Source organism: Penicillium cataractarum, assembly GCF_028827025.1.
Source record: "Penicillium cataractarum strain IBT 29864 chromosome Unknown utg000002l, whole genome shotgun sequence".
In the NCBI taxonomy this organism is placed as follows: domain Eukaryota; kingdom Fungi; phylum Ascomycota; class Eurotiomycetes; order Eurotiales; family Aspergillaceae; genus Penicillium; species Penicillium cataractarum.
In genome coordinates, this window is record NW_026622738.1 from 1,585,812 (window position 1) to 1,605,670 (window position 19,859).

The 19,859-nt window shown below is 48.9% G+C and overlaps 10 protein-coding genes across 10 annotated transcripts; 5 read left to right on the top strand and 5 right to left on the bottom strand.

Annotated features, from left to right (window-relative positions):
• Positions 1–804: 804 nt before the first annotated feature.
• N7496_002646 (uncharacterized protein) lies at positions 805–1,860 on the top strand (the record flags this gene model as incomplete). The annotated part of the gene is made up of 1 exon (XM_056695577.1): positions 805–1,860. The coding sequence occupies one exon, from the start codon at positions 805–807 to the stop codon at positions 1,858–1,860; it is 1,056 nt and encodes a 351-aa protein (XP_056557789.1).
• A 3,329-nt stretch (positions 1,861–5,189) lies between these two features.
• Positions 5,190–5,810, bottom strand: N7496_002647 (uncharacterized protein; the record flags this gene model as incomplete). Its single annotated transcript, XM_056695578.1, has 1 exon — positions 5,190–5,810. The coding sequence occupies one exon, from the start codon at positions 5,808–5,810 to the stop codon at positions 5,190–5,192; it is 621 nt and encodes a 206-aa protein (XP_056557790.1).
• Positions 5,811–6,727: 917 nt separating this feature from the next.
• On the top strand, positions 6,728–7,129 carry N7496_002648 (uncharacterized protein; the record flags this gene model as incomplete). Its single annotated transcript, XM_056695579.1, has 1 exon — positions 6,728–7,129. One exon carries the CDS (start codon positions 6,728–6,730, stop codon positions 7,127–7,129), a length of 402 nt encoding a protein of 133 aa, XP_056557791.1.
• Positions 7,130–7,713: 584 nt separating this feature from the next.
• N7496_002649 (uncharacterized protein) lies at positions 7,714–8,325 on the bottom strand (the record flags this gene model as incomplete). Its single annotated transcript, XM_056695580.1, has 3 exons — positions 7,714–7,766; positions 7,830–8,156; positions 8,316–8,325. The coding sequence occupies 3 exons, from the start codon at positions 8,323–8,325 to the stop codon at positions 7,714–7,716; spliced, it is 390 nt and encodes a 129-aa protein (XP_056557792.1).
• A 281-nt stretch (positions 8,326–8,606) lies between these two features.
• On the top strand, positions 8,607–9,625 carry N7496_002650 (uncharacterized protein; the record flags this gene model as incomplete). Its single annotated transcript, XM_056695581.1, has 3 exons — positions 8,607–8,666; positions 8,786–8,898; positions 8,965–9,625. 3 exons carry the CDS (start codon positions 8,607–8,609, stop codon positions 9,623–9,625), a joined length of 834 nt encoding a protein of 277 aa, XP_056557793.1.
• A 116-nt stretch (positions 9,626–9,741) lies between these two features.
• N7496_002651 (glutathione S-transferase family protein) lies at positions 9,742–12,132 on the bottom strand (the record flags this gene model as incomplete). Its single annotated transcript, XM_056695582.1, has 7 exons — positions 9,742–9,803; positions 9,866–10,211; positions 10,265–10,345; positions 10,418–10,595; positions 10,672–10,790; positions 10,991–11,516; positions 11,579–12,132. The coding sequence occupies 7 exons, from the start codon at positions 12,130–12,132 to the stop codon at positions 9,742–9,744; spliced, it is 1,866 nt and encodes a 621-aa protein (XP_056557794.1).
• A 364-nt stretch (positions 12,133–12,496) lies between these two features.
• On the bottom strand, positions 12,497–13,014 carry N7496_002652 (uncharacterized protein; the record flags this gene model as incomplete). The annotated part of the gene is made up of 2 exons (XM_056695583.1): positions 12,497–12,909; positions 12,972–13,014. The coding sequence occupies 2 exons, from the start codon at positions 13,012–13,014 to the stop codon at positions 12,497–12,499; spliced, it is 456 nt and encodes a 151-aa protein (XP_056557795.1).
• A 733-nt stretch (positions 13,015–13,747) lies between these two features.
• N7496_002653 (putative ATP binding protein) lies at positions 13,748–15,026 on the bottom strand (the record flags this gene model as incomplete). Its single annotated transcript, XM_056695584.1, has 2 exons — positions 13,748–14,919; positions 14,984–15,026. 2 exons carry the CDS (start codon positions 15,024–15,026, stop codon positions 13,748–13,750), a joined length of 1,215 nt encoding a protein of 404 aa, XP_056557796.1.
• Positions 15,027–15,292: 266 nt separating this feature from the next.
• Positions 15,293–17,463, top strand: N7496_002654 (putative cell cycle control protein (Cwf19); the record flags this gene model as incomplete). The annotated part of the gene is made up of 2 exons (XM_056695585.1): positions 15,293–16,579; positions 16,642–17,463. The coding sequence occupies 2 exons, from the start codon at positions 15,293–15,295 to the stop codon at positions 17,461–17,463; spliced, it is 2,109 nt and encodes a 702-aa protein (XP_056557797.1).
• Positions 17,464–18,323: 860 nt separating this feature from the next.
• On the top strand, positions 18,324–19,587 carry N7496_002655 (D-mandelate dehydrogenase-like dehydrogenase; the record flags this gene model as incomplete). The annotated part of the gene is made up of 5 exons (XM_056695586.1): positions 18,324–18,376; positions 18,434–18,648; positions 18,711–19,120; positions 19,191–19,430; positions 19,486–19,587. 5 exons carry the CDS (start codon positions 18,324–18,326, stop codon positions 19,585–19,587), a joined length of 1,020 nt encoding a protein of 339 aa, XP_056557798.1.
• Positions 19,588–19,859: the final 272 nt, after the last annotated feature.

Below are 19,859 nucleotides of genomic sequence, written 5' to 3' on the forward strand. Positions count from 1 at the left end.
ATCCTAGGATGTCTCCATTCTGATTAATCTGCTTTTTAAGTATCACACAGTCTCCCAAGTTATCAGCATTATCTGACTCGTCAAGAAAATGGTGTAAAGTAATTACAAGACGGACATGTAGTCCTATGACACATGGTCTGTTTGGTCAGAGACAGCATGGATAGTATTCACAGGTTCGAACAATCTATGTAAGAACTCTCTCTAAGCTCACCCACCTGCTGTACTACATATACAAACTATGATCATATAATTACCGACGTGATTAGTCTTTGGAGGAACTGGTAGGTCTTTTGCCAAGTTGTGGCTGATCTGGTCGGAGCAGCTCGATGTAGAGAGGTTTGGAACGGCTTATCCAGCAAGCGGCTACACCACTTGAATTACTTGGATAGGAGTTAATTCATCGCTTGGCACAACAGTCGCCTGATAGCTTCTAGATTTTAGAAGTAAAGTCTATTTAAGAGGGAATTGGAATATGTTTATCAAATGCCGAATATCTATGAACAAACAATTCTGGTCTCGGCTAGTCCACCAATCCTATAGAACTCATAGGTCACCGTGAAGGTTGGTCGTGGCGTGTGATCAATAGTTCTAGACCTATCAATATGTCAGAATGACAAGTTCGACTGGTGTTGAGCTATATGCGTCCAAAGGCGCCGTCATTGCATTTCCGATGCCTGAACGGTAGCCATACCTATAAAAGCTGGTCCAATTCCTATGTTAGTGCTACACAGTTCTCTAAGAGATCAAATTCCTCAACTGAAAAACAGTTGAATCATCTCAATTATTGTCGTGATTTGAACCAAAATGCCTGTAGAAGACTACGGTGTTTGGAAGGCGTTACCCGTTCATTACGAGGTTGAGGACCGTTACGAAGACCCAAAGTCTCCACATCTATCTCTATATTACCACGATAATTATGGAACGGAGCCCCAATTCGACGTCAGATATCGTCAGAAACACATACACAAACCATCCAAGAGGAAAAGTCCGCAGGACATTCCTGGGCTATTTCGTGCTGCAATCAACATCAAGTCTACTGACCGGGACTCGCGACTTGCCTATTGGGTGAATTATACTCTCGGTGACCATCCAATTGTTCAAAATCTAGCAAACTTGGATTTCGGCTTCCATGATATCCATAAGGTTAAAGACAGCTGCTTGGACTATATTCGGTCTGACCTATTTGATACCAAAAAAGGTCGTCTTCTTCCCCATGACATCGACGGCCCAAACAATGATATGATTGACGTCTTGGTGCCTGAAATAAAGAAGTCGATCGACGAACAAGCGGAGATATACATTTTTGGTTCCCGTTTCAACTCGAGAGATGGAATTCACGATGTACACATGAACCAAGGCAACATAGAGAAATTCCGTCGCGATGATGGAACCTTTCAAGACGGAGGTCTTCTCATCCATTACAAGGAAACTGGTCAGTGGACCGGGGTTTTTCTTGCGTTTGCATCACAAGCAATACACACAGATGATAAGGATGGTCATGCTATATCGTGTTTGACTTGGGGGAAATTCCTTCCCACAGAATTTGTTGAGAATTCAGTGGCTATCAAGGAAGCAGTTGTGAAAAAACAAAAATCAGTCACGCTTACGAACCTGACCAACCGCCGAGTATCTTTGGCATCGTGGAAACTCCATAACTCAGCCGGTCAAGCCCAAGAACTTCCTGCTAGCGCAGTTTTGAACCCCATGTCCTCTGGAGGCTTTGAAGTGTCGAACCTCCATTTTTCGAACAACGGTGACATTATTACTCTCGTTAACGAAGAAGGCCTGAAGGTGGATGGAGTGAGTTATAACTCTCAGCAAGGAAATATGGAAGGCCGGCCAATCGTTTTTGCGCACTAGTTCTAAAATGAAAAGGTAACTCAAAGTCAAAAATAGTTGATCAGAATAGGAGAAATGCGGCCGTGGAAAAAAGTACCAAAAAGCGAGAATGAGAAGGACAAAAGGGCTTCTACTGTGCCAGGAAGGTTTTTGGAATTATCATTATATGCACGTAACTTAGTCAATTTCTTGCGTTCGCTAAATTTGTGTCAAATTGGATTCAAGTACTAGCAGGAAGGGAAAATATTGTCCCAAATATTATTTATGTTTACTTTCTTTGGAAGACTAAGTAGAAGGATCTCACGGAGCTAATGCTCACATATTCAGCTAGTGAATGAATGGTCTATGTTATGGGACGGCCAGAGATGGATCTTCCTGTCAAGCGAAAGTATGCAAGCACCTAAGGGGCTGCCTTGCTGGTTCTTGCAGGTGATCATTGCTGCCCTTAGCTCTCGCGACTGGGGCAATTGTTATAAATACTGCCTGTTTCCCTACTGTAATGCAATAAGCTTTACATCTTTTATATTTATAGGTAGATTTCCTGGGCCTATCTGACTATTCTGTGTTGACCTGCCACTTTTCAACATTTCTGTCTAATACTGCCGACCCTCGCTCTCTCATGGATAGTCTCTCATCCACAATCGTAGATCATCGATTAGATCGTACGTCTCTCGCCCCGACGGCGCACGAACACTTCGTGCACACATCAGGGTTTATGCACACAGCTTAAATCCGACAGCTCGTAGTAGGGCTCAAGAATATATAGTTACAAGGCTATTCCTAGGCTTTAAAAATAGAAAGACGGTGAGGTATTTTAATAGTTTGGAAATAGAAGGGTGTCCGGCATAGCGTATAGAAAGGGAGTCGCTCAAATTCTTAGGACAGGGTATAAGACCTAAAGTCGAACACCAGATAACAGGAAAGCGAGAGGAGTTACCATACCAGCCACGTCAGAGTACGATATATCCTGGCCTTCGCTTCCAGGATCACCAGAAGAAAGCGGTAAGCAGTATGATTAGCGTCGCAGATTTTATACAGCGGAGAGGCGGAATAATATCGAATAAAGCAATCAGCCTGAGCTTTGGGGTGAGCGATCAGGTTCTTCTGGGAGCTGCTCAGGGCGGTGAGGCGACTAACTAACTCATCCTGTGCCCTGGAAGCCGATCATTTCCCGAGGGTGCAGTTTTACCGTCACCTAGATTACCGATTAAAGTGTGAATCGCCCTCGCCAAAGGACAAGCCCTGCGCGTGTAGCTTCTCCACAACATTGAGCACCCTATTTCCGGTCTACAGCTCCTTATCTAGATAGATGAATGCGATCCGCAAGACATCCTCATGGCTGTTCACTGGCACGATACCGCTTTCAACATTGGCCAGGAATTCTTCAGCGCTCATTGTAGCGCTAATGGCATGGTAATAAGAAAATACGGGTAACTGAGGAAGAGAATATGAATTTCAGATCCCGAGTCAGGATAGACTCGGAGTAGTTGATGTTTTTAGGTTTGCTTTGCCAAGAGATCATAATCACGCGACTTGGCTTGATCCACAGACATACAGAAGTGGATACACGTATGGCTAAATACACTATGCTCCGTTAATGTAAATAGCCTTATGGCATGTTGGTATATCGTAAAACCAACACACAAGCATACTAATAAACTCATTCGTATGACAAAGACTATGCAGATATCGAAGGTATCATTTTGTACTCTTAAGGGCTTCATAATGGATATGAATTCCTTAGACAAGACCGGACACAACTAAAGCCTCCCAAATAACCCCTGGAAGACTGAAGGCATGACGAAATGTTCTGCCACCGCCAAAAGGTATGGAAGTAATAAAAAAGAGAAATTGAGACTGGAAGACAAAGTTAAATGTGGAGCAGATCTAACTTCGTACCAGAGTACATTTGAGTTCTGAGTAAAAGTCTGAGGTTGGAAGTGTGGGTATTAGAACAATGAGCATAGCAGCTGTAAAGGCAAAGAAGCAAGATGTTGCGGTGGAGTATTGGTCGGCTTCGCTTGGTGATTAAGTGTATTTTCTATCAGTGCCAATAAAATGTCTGTTCCCATCCAGCTGGTGGTCTAAAGGGTCTTTCATGAATATATTGACCTCGCGGTTTGACTTGGTTCAAGAACACTGTTTGATACCTTCAAGCCATATTTCAATATTAATGTGCTTTGCAACCCGTTGCATTTCCAAGTCTGATTCTGCATCATCAAGCTCTTCGTCGGTGTCTTCGAAGTCAATCCCAGAATGCTGATATATGGGTTTTTCGTCGTGAGTGTACCCTGTCGATCTTAACCATTCGAATATTCCACTCGTAGCTCCTTCAGAAAATCGATGTGAGAAGAAATCATAGTTATAATCGCTGAGCTTGGCCGAGATCCCGCCAGGGGCGAAATCTGATGTTTGGTCGGGGAGCCGGCTGATTTCTGCAGCAGGATTTCGGATGAACGGTCGTTTTAGCAGCCACTCCCAAGACTCGTATTCTAGGCAATGAATACCACATTGAGCATGCTGTCGAACCGGGAGCTCTGTATCGCAAATCTGTGTGACACCAAAGGGCTTCCATGGCCAGATTGGAGGTTGTTCATGACCTTTGCAGGCTGTAATAAATGACAGCCGACATTCGTCGTCACGCCGTATTGATTTACCATCATTTCCACCTATGTCACAGGTCAAGAAATTCTGTGTCATCGCAGTCCAGGCAGACGCTGAAAGATCTAGAGCCGCCATTCCCATTCGTATATCGCGCAAGATAGATTTCGCCAAATCTGTGGAAACTGCGCCAAGCCAGAGGATCCCAAGTCGAGGTTGTCGATTTGTAAGTAATGCGATCAATGACGTTTCCCTTGAAGAGATCGAATTCAGAACCGCAAAAGCTGGGTTCAACCAGGCACTGACCAGGTTACACTCAATATCTGGATTGAAGAAGGTGCTACACAGAAGAGAGCGTAGACCCCACGTGTTCGAACTCAATGTCATATACTTTGGAAGCAATCGGCTGTGATCATTGAGAAAGTGTCACCAATATTCTCCTTTAGTTCCAGTCGAGAAAGCTGTGTTGGAAAGGGGAGCGACACTGCTCTGCCATTCAGAAATGGAACATAAAGTACCCCAGCAAGGGCAGCCGAGCACTGAGCGTAAAGGCGATGGTGCATACAGAAACGAGAGAGATGTTCAAGAGCGGTCGCCGACGATGGCGGTTGTGACTTGTCACCCATAGAGGCCTTTCCGGCTACTGTTAATCTGGCATCCTTTATTGACACCGACCACGGCGGTGAATAGATATGGCCATTGTACTTAGTAGCCGCGTCCCATCCGTCATGGGAACACAAAATGGTGCGCTACCGGAGAGCTTCTTCCTCACAAGCACCCTCGCCGAGATCAATTTGAACCTTGGATTGCTCCTCGGATAGCGGTGGACTCTTCGCTTCCGGCGCAGCGTAGCGTATATGACATTCGTGATCCTCGGAGCGACCAAGTAGCTCAACCCATCGAGCAGATAAGATATAAGCCCACGCGAAGAAAAGGATTGACAAATAATTTCCCTTGTCGTAACCTGATAATCCCTGAACTTCGGGCCAGTCTGAGAGGGGAGAGTCTTCTGAGAAGCTCACAGTTAATTGACGACTAAATCCTAAAAGAAGTTGTTTCGGCAGAATCCTCGGCTGGATGTCACAGATGCCTTTTGAAGTTCTCCAGGCTGACCGGCAATTGACAACAAGACTGCCTTCCCCTTGTGTCCACTGCTTCTCTTCGCAAGCGAATGATATCTTCTCATCCAAGGAAGCAAGGTTATCACCAAGGAATGGTGGGGTCTGACCGACGAGGGATCTCAAATCCATGGCTTGTCGGGGGAGTGGGTGATCTTCGCTCCCAGAGTCCAGATATGAAGACCATATGTTGAGGCTCTGCTGAAGAACTTTCTTGAATTCATCGTCACTTGGGCGCAGGGCGTCACCCATCCTCGCACACCCGCAAGTCGAATGCAAATGTTGCTTGAGCGATCGGGCTTGTGTGTAGGTGAGAGGTTACCACAATGACGCTCCAGCGACTTCGGTTCGAAAATCAAGGGAGAGACGTCGCCTTGAAAAGGTAGGTGCGAGCAGCCTCTTTGGTAGAGGTGGATATTTTTGCTAATACTGCGTCGTCGTGTGCCGTATTCTTCCTTATTTGGACACACTCTGTTAGAAAAATGCTTGTTCAGAGTGTTGCTGTTACTTGTACGACAAACTAGGACTGATTAGGACATACCTGGTGCAGTATGCCCGACCAGACATCAGTGCGGTTTTGTTGATCAAAGTTGAACGATTGCCTAGCAGATCATTCTAGTAGTCTTTTCAAAAAGAGGCAGCCAAAACATTACCAATCGAGACTTGTTCTCTGGTCGCTAGATTTGTAGTCAAAGACAGAGAAAATCAACCGAATTTGACCTAGTTTTCGGTACCGGTAACAAGATCCTAGACATTTATCTGCTTCCTTTACCACAAATTTTGTCTCCATTTATGCTCATTCTTCAATTCACTTTTCGACGAGTCTTTAGAAAGATGTTTGTGTCATGGTTTTCAAGGCCGATGTGGGGGCCTCGGTGTAGCCTCAAAAATGGATAACTGTAGCCCTATAGTGGTGGCCTGACGCGTACAAAGCAGGCAGCCCCCACTTGGGTACTTCCCGGTTACGAATATGAGCTTAGCCTTGATATGAGTCGAGTAATTAGGCCGTCTAGCGCCCGACGTGGCAGTGCTGGATCGTTTAAGGCTGCCAGCAATTGAGGCTCAAAGACCAAACTTATTCTTTCACACCTGCCCAGTTTCATTTCCATTTCATACCCTCAACAACCACACCCCAACCTTCCACTTTTCAATATAACACAATCATCAACATGCCTATCACTTCCGAACCTCAAGGCTCTTTCTTTGGCCACCTTTTCCATGCTATCTGGGCTGCCGTCAGTACCTTTTTCGACACAACCTGGTTTCTGACTTCGTCATTGTTCGGCGCCCTGTTTGAAGTCATGCTTCCAGCTACAATTGCCGCCGCTATCGTCGGCGGTGTGGTTCTCGCCGCCATCTTGGCTGTCGTGTATATCGTGAATTGGATGGGATGCATTCAGTTCGAGTTCGGGGCTGAGAAGACAGGGACAAGTTCGTCAAAGGCCGCCGGAGATGGATCAGACGCAGTACTGGTCGATGTTACGAATGACAAGCGACGTGTTGAGATTGAAATCGAGTTTTTGGAAGAGTTGCTGCGTGCTAAGCGGGAGAAGTTGGAGAAATTGGAATAGAAGGGTCGAATGAATTTACTCCTCGAGTTCATATCGAGGAGATGATGGGGACAGGCGCACTATTGGTATGGGATATGGCCCAGCTCCTTGAGTCTACGAACATGTCCCACCAAGGCGAATGATACGAGCTCAGTTTCTATCCTACCATGGAAAGGGACGTGTCACTATGAAACTACACATTGAATAGTGAATATAGAATAGCAGTCGCATGGCTTGAATGGCCATCAAACGCCGCGTATGCGCCAATCTCATCTATGGATTTTTGAGCAGCTTTGTTGGGTCTCTTCTACCATATAGCCTAGCGTCTATTTTGGTCTCACTTATTGAATCCAAGTCCAACGAGCAATGACAGATTCATGTCCCTGGCAGGAAACGTATCGGCTAGCATGTCAATAGGTGGAAACGGGTAGCGACCCTGCTCTAGATCAGCGGGGGTTTGCCATAGCCTCCTCAACACTATCATACCGGAAAGAAGCAAATCCATAACTCGGGGGGTTTTCACGTCGTGTCTTCATTAATCATATCATCTACCATGTCTAAAGTAGCAAAGTCGGCTGCGGGAAGCCATTGCGGTCGTTGGTGTATCATAGCAGTTTCTCCTCCAGGTCACGCTCATCAAATGGATCTCCGAATTCATCTGCAAATAGACAAGTCAGTCAGGAGCCACTGGGGCATGGGGATAGCAGTGCCAACAACGTACTCAAGTTGAAGTCTTTATCGACCACCTGCTCCAAGGCTCGCTGGTACTCATCCTGGGCACGCTTGGTCTTCCATGCCGCAACCGGCGGCTCCGGGCCTTTCCCGAGGAGGGAAGCCTCTGCTTCTGTACGAGGTCTCTGATCGGCTGTGGTAGATATATCCGGTATTTGCTGGGGTTGTGAGCCGGGAGGGGAGAGCTCAGAGATGGGAGCCGCGCCATGGGCGTTGTGAGTTGGAGTGCGGGCACCGGTGTCAACCCCATCGGAATCAGAGTGAGGAGAGCCGACAGAGGAAGCCATCTCAGAATCGCCGTCGGGGTCGCGAGATCCTATGTGGAGTTGGTCAGTTGAAGGAGCCTAGGCCGAGATGGTGATGCTTTTGGAATGCGGAGATGGGTAAATAGCCGAAGATGGAAGTTGGCGGGGACACGGGTTGAAGCCCTGTCCAGAGCTCGGGCAATAGATTGTAGGAAATATTTAAGACTTACCGACAGCCATCTTGGCGGCAAGTGAAGAGAAGCAGATTGGAGTAAGCCGTGCAGATCGAGGCGATCCAAGGGCGGAGCTGAGGAGGAGAGCGGAGATCGAGAAGCGGGCTGGGGGGCGGTGGGCGCTCGCCTTTGGAGACCCGCGAATTTTCTTTTCTTACTTTGTCTTCCCCGCCATTTTATATACTCCTTGAACATATCACCTCTTGCTTGTCACTTGCAGCACCTTCATTTTTTTTTACTTCCATTGAGTTTGTCATTCTGCTCATTTGGTTCTGTCTTTTGTGGGCCATGAGTGCAAAGCCTGAAGTCCCCGATGCATGGGATGTGGACTGGGAATCCCAAGCCGATGTAAGTACAAATGGAGCCTCGCGATTTCGTGAGACACAAGTGCTGCTAAGCCGTTTCTTGTGGGCATGAGCCATAAGGCCCAAATTCAGTCCCCATTATACTAACACTAAGATATATAGAAACTAGCAGATCAGCCGACCCCGCCAGCAGAGAAGAAAGTCTCCTCAAAGGTCACCAAAGCTCAGCGCAGGGCTCAGCAGGCAGAGTTCAACCGGCAGCTCTGGGCAGAAGCGTATGTATTGATACTACATATTCCATAAGAGACCTGTCATCTTTCTAAGCACGGTTCCCGCCGCAGTGAATCCCCGCAGACATTCCACTATGTCGAAGCCCGATCCGAAGTACCTCTGAAACAAGACTTTAAACCGACCGTCACACTCCTCAGTCGGAGGCCCCAGATCGCATCACGCCAGTCATCATCTTCCGGTGGGATAGATGGGGCAACAGCCGGAATTGGACAACTTGGCCTTGACGATGAAGGCGACTCGGACGAAGACTCCAGCAAGCCTCATCAACCAACCTTTGAAGAACGGCAAGCGATAGCGCTCAAGAATCGCGAAGAGAGGCAGCGTAAATACGAGGAGGCGCGAGAAAGGCTCTTCGGAAGCCCTTCTGCAACGACTTCCGGCAATTCGTCTCCAGGCAGTACAACCCCGCCTCGCCAGAATCAGCCCGGTGAGGGCCGTGGGAAAGGGAAAGGCCGAGGCGGCCAGCGGGATTACAGGGAGAAGAGGGACTCTTCGACTGCCTCGAACAAGTCCAGGCAACAGCTTTACGATCCGGCGAGTCCGAACAGGTCGAACGGATCAACCCTACAGAGGCGAGATCGTCCCCAAGGGGATCGAAGCGATACTGAAAAGCAGAACGCTCCTCAGCAGCCATCGCGAACTCCTCGGGGCCCTGATGGAAGTGGAAGGGGTGGCTTTGGATTTGCTAACAGAGGCGCTCGTGGGGGCTAAGATGACGGCGTGTCCTGTATCCTTTATCGGCCACCGTTCGGCGCGCCTGCCCGCCCGATCGACCCATATCCCATCACCGCCTAGTCCGAAGATCAAGCAAAGCCTCCGATGAGAACTCAAGGAAGACCCCGTCCCGAATTGATTGCATTTGCAACTTCGGACGTATTGGGCCGGTTTTCTGCGGTTTGGGTCAATATCTCAGCCCTCTACCCAGGTCATCAAAATGGTCAGGAGGCTTACCAGCGTATCGGGCATAGCTGTCCAAATAGAGTTCATCTGAGCTCGTCGTTGCTCGGACATACTCATTTGAGTCGATGGCGTTCACCCAGGAGGCCCATCGCGTTCCCTCCTCGGCAACTGGCCAGCCTCGGTACGGCTTCAAGACCCGCCGAAGTCGAATGACCCACGGAGCAGCCTGCACATCTACGAAAGACATTTGCGATCCCGTGAAAAAGGGTCCTTGGGGGTGTGCAGCTGCGAGCAGCTTATCAAAAGCATCCCGAAGCTCCTTTGCATTCTCAATCTGCTTCTCCCGGTTCTGCTCTTGCAGTACCCGGTAGAAGCCGGGCACAATGTTTCGATTGATCTGCGTGGTGCTGTCAGCAATGAGCATGAAACCGACCGCACGGAAGTGCTCACATGGTCTGCCCACACTCGGCAATGGGCACGCAGTTTTGCATCTTCTGGAAGAAGTGCTGTGCCCAGTTTCAAGTCTTCAAGCTAGAGGCAAAGGCTTGTCAGAATCAATAAAAAGCGAGGGTAATACCTCGGGCATGTGGATGTTCCTCTTACATATTCCATAAGCACTGTGCTTTCATAACACCCCCAGTTATCATGTCGCAATGCTGGAACCAGCCCTCGTGGGTTCACTTCCAGCAGTGACTGAGGCTTCTGGTATGGATCGACTTCGATGTACTGGTAGGGTATCTTCTTCAATTCCAGCGCTATCCATACTCGTTGCACAAAGGGACTTTGTGCAGAAAATTCCCATCGAGTCAGCAAGGCTTCTTTTTAAAGTGACTTCGCCAAGAATGTGATATTCTCACCAGAAACAGCTTCCATAGAGCTTCAACCTCGACTCCGCTGCATGTTGAGCTGCCGTCGCAGCGGCTAGGCCTGTTGCTTTAGTATGATAAGACTTCTGGCCGGACATGTTTCTGTTCTGCTGGAAACTATTAATATCTTAAGAATGAAAAATTATAATGAGGATCGCCGCAGTATGTCAAAGTTACGAGTGTAGGTGGGTGACAACGCATCGTGACTGTGACGTAAGGGCAAGTCCTGCCGCGCTGCGGGGATGCCAAGCCAATGCTGGTACCGCTGTACATGCAGGACACGCAATGAGAAAAGCAAAGAGAAACATACCATGTTCTTTTTCCTCTCCTTATCTTCTTTCAAAAGAATACGCTGAACACTATTCTTCTTAACTCGATCACTGTCCTCTATCGTGTGTTGATGGCCACATCCCAGTCCCTGACCTTGAGCCCCAGTACCATTCACCCGTTGAATAGTAAAGTATCTCTTTCCAGTTGCACCGGGATGATCACCCGGTAGATTGGAACTAGGTGCAGAAAGCACACTGAATGCGTTGTTACCCTGAAGTGGGAACATAGAATGCATGTCAGGCAACATGTCCTCCGGGATAGTCACATCCTCCAACACAACGGCTGTAGGGAAGTATTCGGTGATTTTGATCTTGACATCGCAAAGGTCTCTTTCCCGTGCTACACGCTTGCGCTTTTTCTTGTTTGGGTCGTCAGACTTAGGTGTCCCCGATGCTCTGCCTTTTAGCCGGCAATCCCAATAGTGAGAAGCAAACGGCTTGCGCTTGTATCGCTGAGTAGAGCGATGGGAATACACATTGTCGATGTAGGGGAAAAATATTTGAAACCTATAGATTTGTGCTCGTTAGTGGTTAAGTCTAAGTCAAGGTGGGCCCGGCAAACTGCATACTGTTCTTCGCTCAGTGTAATCATCTCATCGACATGGAACAGTATGTTTCTCCATGTATCCAGGTCAGGCGGGTCTCTGACAAGCTTCATGCCTTGCAGATGTCCAGGAAAGCTATCCAGGAAATCTGTTATGTCTGGTGCATCCGCTACTAGCGCCGCATAATCATGTTCTGGAAATGCTGTATGTGACGGCGGCTGTAGCTCAAGGGCCAATTGCACATTCGATGACTCGGGGGCATTGTTCGTCATAGCTATCATCTGAGCATGATGCGGGGCTCCATTGAACTGTGATCCAGGTAACCGGATAGACCTCTGCACTGAGGAGAAAGGTTTCTGGTGTTGCTGTGCAACATTTTTTGAAGGAGATATAGCTTGTTGCGGCGGAAGAGGCCGAGAAGCTGGAGGAATGTTCTCAGTTGGCCGGAAACTTGCGCAGGGGTTCGTTGTGCTGAATCGGTTGGCCTGCGAGGGCGGAATGGCAATTGATGCTTCATCGACGATCGGTATTGATGAAGCTATAGCCATTCCTCTGCGTGAGCCCTGGTGCGAATCCATTGGAGGTGGATGGGGACGCTGCTTTTGCGGTGCGGAGAAGAAAAGAAGCGGAGGTTGAAGCGGCGAGGGAAATTGCCCGCTTCGTACGGAAGCAGCACCATACCATTTATGACACAACATTCTCGTATTCCGTATGCATGACTTGAAAGGAAAGTATGCCATCTCCCTTGAAATACTGCGCAACTTGAAAACAATATCTGCGGAGGATTAAACTATAGTATCACAAATTCTATGACTACAGAGATAAGAAACAAGCTTTTGTCGATCAACCAATCAACCATTCACTAGCACATACACTACTTGAGCTGGCAACACTCATTCCATGATTGGAAACAAATATCGAGACAGAAAACAGGACTGTAATTTATAGGGCTTTCTTTCCAGCATGCTTCTTAGCAGCCTCCGAATTTGCGAAAGGAAACCCGGTCGTCCTCTTATCGGCGCCCGTTCTGCGACTGATCTTGCCATTGCTGCTTGCGAAAAGCACGCACCAAAGGCCGATAGATGCAAGAAGAGAGCTTGCAGCCACTGCGATCGCAAAGAATCCCTGTCCCGTAGTAACATATCTAGTGTACGCATAGAAGGCCGAGGCTGAATGGAAAATTGAAGTCACCATGAGAGTGGGAAGGGCATAGGGCGCTTTCGGATCCGAGTCCTCGGTTGTGACTGGCTCTGAGATCGAGGATATGAGAGGAATGGAACCGGTCAACATCACGGTCAAGATGGCAATGGTGAGGAGACTAAATCCGAGGCATCGGGCAAAGTAGATCTCAATAGCTGTTCGTTGCGGTTAGCACAGTTTCCTTAAGAAGCAGGATAAAAAAAGCAGCGAAACGTACATGATGCAGGTCGAGTCTCATCCAACAATAAGGCCACAATCATGCCGGGGCCTGTAATCAAAGACAGACTCTGCAGCGAAAGCCATCCTGCCGTCGAGTATGTATAAGCTTGGAAGACCTTTCCGGTGACTGTCAGCTTGTCTTGTTCCGAAATGATATGGCTCTCTCCGCAAGGGGGATGATCGTCAGTTACTCACATCCATGTTCACTGATTTACAATGCGTAAGCAATATGCAGTACTGAATTTGTTGAGATAGTTGCAACGTCTAGTTTGTGTGCTTCGAGGGTGTCGAAAAATCGGAGAGCTTAGCTGGCAGCCTGGAAGCTATCGACGATATGACGTCAGCCGATTTGTCACGTTTCCAATCGAAGCGACATTTGCCCCAGAAGCAGATGCACCGTTATAGTCAGGAACAAGAACTAGGAAATCTTTAATGCACAGACTGTAACTTGGACCCTATTTCATGCATAATTGCGTTAAACAATCTCTACTTAAGCAAGAACAATTGTCATCAGCCTCGCCCGCTTCCTTACCGAGGAGAACTTAGTCCTCTTCAAGGATGTCGTACTCGATCTAGGCATCACCTATTCTAGCAGGCTATTATATACGCTTTCGAAATCTCTTTCAGAATATTTTTCACTTGTTCTCTTCAGGTCAAAACAATATGTGATTTAATTTCCAATGCAATAGTATGAAATTGGCGTCCAATAGCCACCAACACCGTGAACCCCAGGAAGCCCAAGACATCAACTCCTTGTATGAATACCCATGATCATCAATTAATATTGCTGGCCCGTAGGTACCGGGCAAAGCTACTGTCTGCCTCAGAGGGGGCACTCTGAGAGCCCGACAGAGCCTGCTTGTACCGCTCGGACAAGCCTTCATCATCGCCTGCACTGGGTCTGTAATCATAATCATAATCGCCATCACTGAAGTCCTCCCCATCAGCCAGGCCTCGTTTGATGATCTCATCTTCCTCCTCGTCTTCGGCCTCGCTGACAGTCTCAGGCCCCTCGGGGCCCTTGCGCTCTTTGCGGGCGGATCCCGAGACACTCATGTCCTTCATAAGCTTGCCCAGCTCCAATTCTCGCTGAGAAGACTTTTGCTCTTCACGCTCCTGCCTCTTTCTCTCAAGCTCGGGCTTGTAATCACGCTCGAATTCCTGACGCTTCGTTTCAACGGCCTCGAAGAACTCGTCGACACCATCACCGGTCATGGAGCTCACACCAACGACGCTCAAGTGCCGATAGAACTCCTCCAACATCAGACTCATGCTGTTCAAAAGAGAACCCATGTATCCGCTGCCAGCGCCGAATCCACCGGCACCGCCCTCGCCTCCAAAGGCACCGGCTTCCTCCTCCTCGCGCAGGGCGGCTTGGAACTTGTCAAAGTCGGTCATCCATTCCTTAGCAAAATCGGCATCCTTGACGTCGGTCTTGTTGAAAACCAGGATCATTGGGAGCTTGGTCTTGTAAAGGATACTGCAAGCATAGAGCATGTTACTCATGAATGTGCTGGTCGAGCTGGCGCGAGGGGTATCGATAATGTATGCGATGACAGTGGGGAATGACGACGCCAGAGTCTCCAAGAAGATACTACCCGATGCGCTCCATACGAAAACCTCAATCTGGCCGGGGGTGTCGACTAGAATGTGTTCGATTGGCTTTGCAGAGGGAGTCTCGGGGTTCCGTGCGGTACGCTTTTCAAGGAGGGCAATAATTTGATCGACTTTGGTCGCGAACAGGTTCAGAGACGTCAGGATACCTCCGTTAGGACCCAGGTTATACTGCTTCATCACTTCCTTGTAGTTGATCGAGTCTCGAATATCGATGTTGCTTTCGAAGGGAACGGAGTGCACAGCGGGGTCGAGGTTCATCACATAGGGGACAGTTTTCTTCGAGTGAAGGTGAGAGTTGATTCTCTGCATGAACGTTGTCTTTCCGGAGCCTGTTACAAAATAGTGTCAGTCTTTATCGCAGGATGCGCGACTCGAGACGAAGCCGATCCTTACCTGCCATGCCCACGCAGACCACGGACACCGCCGGAGAGGCCATGATGAAGTGAAGTCCGCTTGAATGAGAGATTAGATAGTTGAGTATGTAGTTCTGCGGTGTTTAGAGTAAATGGTTCGGCAGAGGGAAATATTGTCGCAGAGGTTGTAGAAGGATAGTGGCGGGGAGCTCTTTTTTTCTCCAAAAATTCTTTGGTCGCGGGGGACTGACGATCGGCGCCTGGACCGCCCGGCGCGCCAAACGTCATTCCGCCGTGGCTTTTTGCTTCTCAACTCTTTCCAGAACAACCACAACCAAGGAGAGACACAATGACCTTGGAGGATTTTGAGAAGTCACTAGCGGAAGACCAGGACCGACGTCGCGAAAGAAGCGACAAGGACCGGCGCCATCGAGACCGCGATCGTGATCGCGATCGTAGCAAAGACCGTTCGAGCCGTCATCACCATCGGTCCAGCCACCACCACCGACAGCATTCTTCTCGATCCCGCGAACGTGACAATAGACGTGATCGTGAGTCTCGACACCGCGATGACGACGGTCACAGACATAAGCGTTCACGTCATGAAGACGACCATGACCACTCGTATAAGCGCCGACACCGACAAGACAAAGAGGATGAACCATCGGCACCCAAGACTATCGTTCAGGAGGTGTCAAGCGCCCTGAAGCGAGACTCCTGGATGGAAGCGCCCTCCGCAATCGATATCGAATACGTCCATCGCCCAGACTCCAAGCGCGTGGAAGAATCTACAAAGCCGAAGATGCTCCAAGCGGGCTTTGAGCTCAAGATTCACGATAAGGAGCTCAACAACCACCTTCGTGACCTCAAAGACGGGAAAGCACTCGATGATATTGAAGAAGAGCCCGCGCAGCACGAGGTGGATTACACATTTGGAGACTCGGGATCTCAATGGAGAATGACCAAGCTCAAAGGCGTGTACAGGGAGGCTAAAGAAAGCGGTAAATCCTTGGAACAGGTTGCCGTGGAGCGACTTGGCGATCTCCGCTCTTTTGATGACGCTCGAGAAGAGGAAACCGAGCTGGATCGCCGCAAGACGTATGGCCAGTCATATGTGGGTAAGGAGAAGCCCAGCGGAGAGTTATTCCAGGAGAGAAAGCTTAAGAATGCGGTCCACCGAGACCCGCATGAGCATGTTCGTGACCCTGCAGAGGAGCTTAGGGCAGAGGGTCAAGGCAAGGTCATGGATACGGAGGCTCCTTCTAACACGACGAAGCTTCTCGACCAGACAGCATTGAACCGTCTCAAGGCCCAACTAATGAAGGCAAAATTAAAAGGAGCCGCCAACGCAGCTGAGCTTGAAGAGCAATACAACAGTGCCGCGGCTGCGGCCATGTCCAACCGCAGTGAATCGGACGTCGTCGTGCTCGGTGTTCAACAAAACCGCATGCTCGCTGGCTCAAGAAATGAGGTCAAGCCGGTCGATACTAAGCGTGGCCGTGAAAGAGGCTTAGTGGAGGACAACGAGGATATGAGCATTGAGGACATGGTTCGAGAAGAACGCAAAACCCGGGGACAAGCCGGGGGTGAAGGCGCACGGCTTGCTGAGCGTATCGCGAAAGATGGCAAGTTTGAGGTGAAAATCATTCTATTAATTCCTTATGAATTGGTGGAGTTCAGTTGCTGACAATCTTCTAGAACGACTTGGAGTATATGGACGACCAGGCTTCCAAATTGGCCAAACGAGTACATCGATCTGAGATCGACATCAAAAGCGCCACAATCAATGATTTCCGTAAGATGAACCGCATCTTGGATAATTGTCAGCTCTGCCACCACGAAGATACAAACACTCCCCCAGTCGCGCCCGTCGTCTCCCTCGCAACCAGAGTCTACCTCACACTTCCCACTGAGCCTGAAATCAGCGAGGGAGGAGCAACCATCGTGCCCATTCAGCACAGAACGAATCTGTTGGAGTGCGATGACGATGAATGGGAGGAGATCCGCAACTTCATGAAGAGCCTAACACGCATGTACCACGACCAAGGCCGTGATGTTATCTTCTACGAGAATGCCGCCCAACCACAGCGCAAGCGCCATGCATCTATGGAAGTGGTCCCTCTACCTTACAGTCTTGGAGAGACATCACCTGCATTCTTCAAGGAAGCAATTCTAAGTGCCGAGTCGGAGTGGTCACAGCATCGCAAACTTATCGACACGTTGGCAAAGTCCAAGCAAGGGCTCGGCAGAAATGCATTCCGCCGGACTTTGGTGAAAGAAATGCCCTACTTCCATGTCTGGTTTGAGCTTGACGGAGGTCTAGGCCATATCGTTGAGGACGAGCACCGTTGGCCTCGCGGTGACCTCTTTGCGCGCGAGGTCATCGGCGGCATGCTCGACGTTGCCCCTGATGTTATCAAGCGACAGGGCCGCTGGAGTCGTGGTGGGGATCGAAGAGTGGATGGGTTCAAAAAACGATGGAGGAAATTTGACTGGACTCGTATCTTAGTCGAAGGATAAGGCCTGAACACTGCAACGTACTAGTATTGTTTACTGCTAGATTCCAAAATGACCAGTCTACGGAATCATTGCACTATGAGGGATCTCGGAAGCGCATTCTCTTTTCAGTCAAGCCTCAATCTCTATTTATTATTGACAGAATCAACGTTTCCCGAGCCAGATCGGCCCTTTTCCGAGGCTGTTTCCCTGAAAGCCGAGCTGTATGGAAGACCTTTATAGATCTAGGCTGGCTTCTGAACCCTCAAGACCAGACTGTATGCGATCGCTTCTATTGAAGTAAAATGTACACAAGTAAGATAATTTCTCGAAAGGCCTATCATCGTCTCGATATCTTAGCAATCCATTCGCAAGGATCACGCTTAATGGCGGCATCCCGGGCCTGCGGGGAACTCGCCGAGATAAACCAAACTTTGTAATGTCTCGCGTGGGGCTCGTCGGCTCTCTCGGCCGATGCTTCGTATCTTTAATGACTCTTATGGCTGCTGTTATCTCTCAAACCTTTCCTGTCGCATTCTGTTCGTTGCTAGATTCTTGCATTCAACTCTCCCTCCAAGTATATACTCTCTTAGGTGATTCGGAACCTCCAATTCTCCTCATATTTGCAATCGGATAGGCCCGATCTGCCCCTCATCCTTATCAGTAAGTTTGCGCCTTCGATTGACATCTCCTGAAGCCTGCTGCGGAGAGTCCAATCGATTTAATTGCGTGACGCTCCGCTCTAAATCAGTGCTTTTCGTGGTTCTATTCGTTCCTAGGCGGAGTAACTGGAACTACTTGCGCTAGCATACAAACCCTTACGCTTGAACAAGACATTGAACTGAGTATTTCTGTCCAGACCATATAAATCTTACTCCGTCGCTATGGGCTCTCACGAAGTCAAACCCAAGGTCCTCATTCTTGGAAAAGTCGACTTGTCCGTTGTCCGATTACACTGCGCATCCGTGACCAACTGCTAATGAATGAACCACAGTGCGCATGATGCCTGGGATGCGCTGAACCAGATCAGCGAGGTCATCAAGCCAGATTCAACCAGCCGTGACGACTTCCTGAAGGAATGCCGGAGTGGAAAGTTCGAGGGAACCGTAGCGGCCTATCGCACATTCCACTCGTTTGGCATCACCGGCCAGATCGATCAGGAATTGGTGGATGTATTGCCGAGCTCCCTGAGATATATTGCTTCTTGCGGTTCGTCATACCTTGATACGGCCGTATCTTGCCATATGTTGTTGCTGATACGTCTCAAATAGGTGCCGGTTATGACCAAATAGATATCGATGCATGCAGTGCCCGTAACCCCCCGCTCCTTGTCTCGAACGTGCCCACTGCGGTGGACGACGCTACCGCCGATGTGAACATGTTCCTTATTCTGGGAGCGCTTCGAAACTTCAATGCTGGCATGCATGGTCTGCGAGAAGGCAAGTGGCGAGGTCAGCCTGCACCACGGCTTGGCCACGATCCCCAGGGTAAGACTTTGGGAATTTTGGGAATGGGTGGCATTGGACGTAACTTGAAGAAGAAAGCCGAGGCTTTCGGTATGAAGGTTATTTATCATAATCGCCGACAACTCAGTGAAGAGCTTTCTGGGGGTGCGCAATACGTGACCTTTGACGAGCTTCTGGCGACCAGTGATGTGCTCAGCCTAAACCTCCCGTTGAATGTAAGTGAGATCTGCCGAGATGGGCGAGATTTCTCGGGTTTTGAATCCCTAGGTGCTGATTTGAGTACAGAAAAACACCCATCATATCATTGGCAAGCCAGAGTTTGCCAAGATGAAGGATGGAGTCGTCGTGGTCAACACTGCTCGTGGTGCTGTCATGGACGAAGCTGCGCTTGTTGATGCTCTGGACAGCGGTAAGGTATTCTCAGCTGGTCTAGATGTCTTCGAAGAAGAGCCCAAGATCCATCCTGGTTTGATTGGTAACCAAAATGTACTTCTTGTGCCTCACATGGGTACCTGGACTATCGAGGTGAGTTGTTTAGCGGGTTTATGGGGGTAAGGTTGGGTGACTGACAGTATACTAGACTCTCATCGCGATGGAAGAGTGGGCCATTGAGAATGTGAAACTGGCTATCACCACGGGAAAGCTGAAAAGTCCCGTGCCAGAGCAGGTTGATCTGCAGTGATAAACCGTCCATATCTATGGGTGCTGCAGGTGGTCAGGTGTCTGTGCATTTGAATATATAAAGTGGCGGAACATAGCTGGAAGCACATCTCTTGTATATATTTGGAGAATAGATCGATTCCTATAAACAAACCTAGCGGTCTGATGTTGGATTTCCTGACATCAAAACCCGAAATCGAAAGAAAGAAGGCCCAGCTTGAGTGGAAAAGCCAGTTCATACTTGACTCTATACCTGCACGTGTCTCCTTTGGGACTAGTCTGATTGCGGCGGGA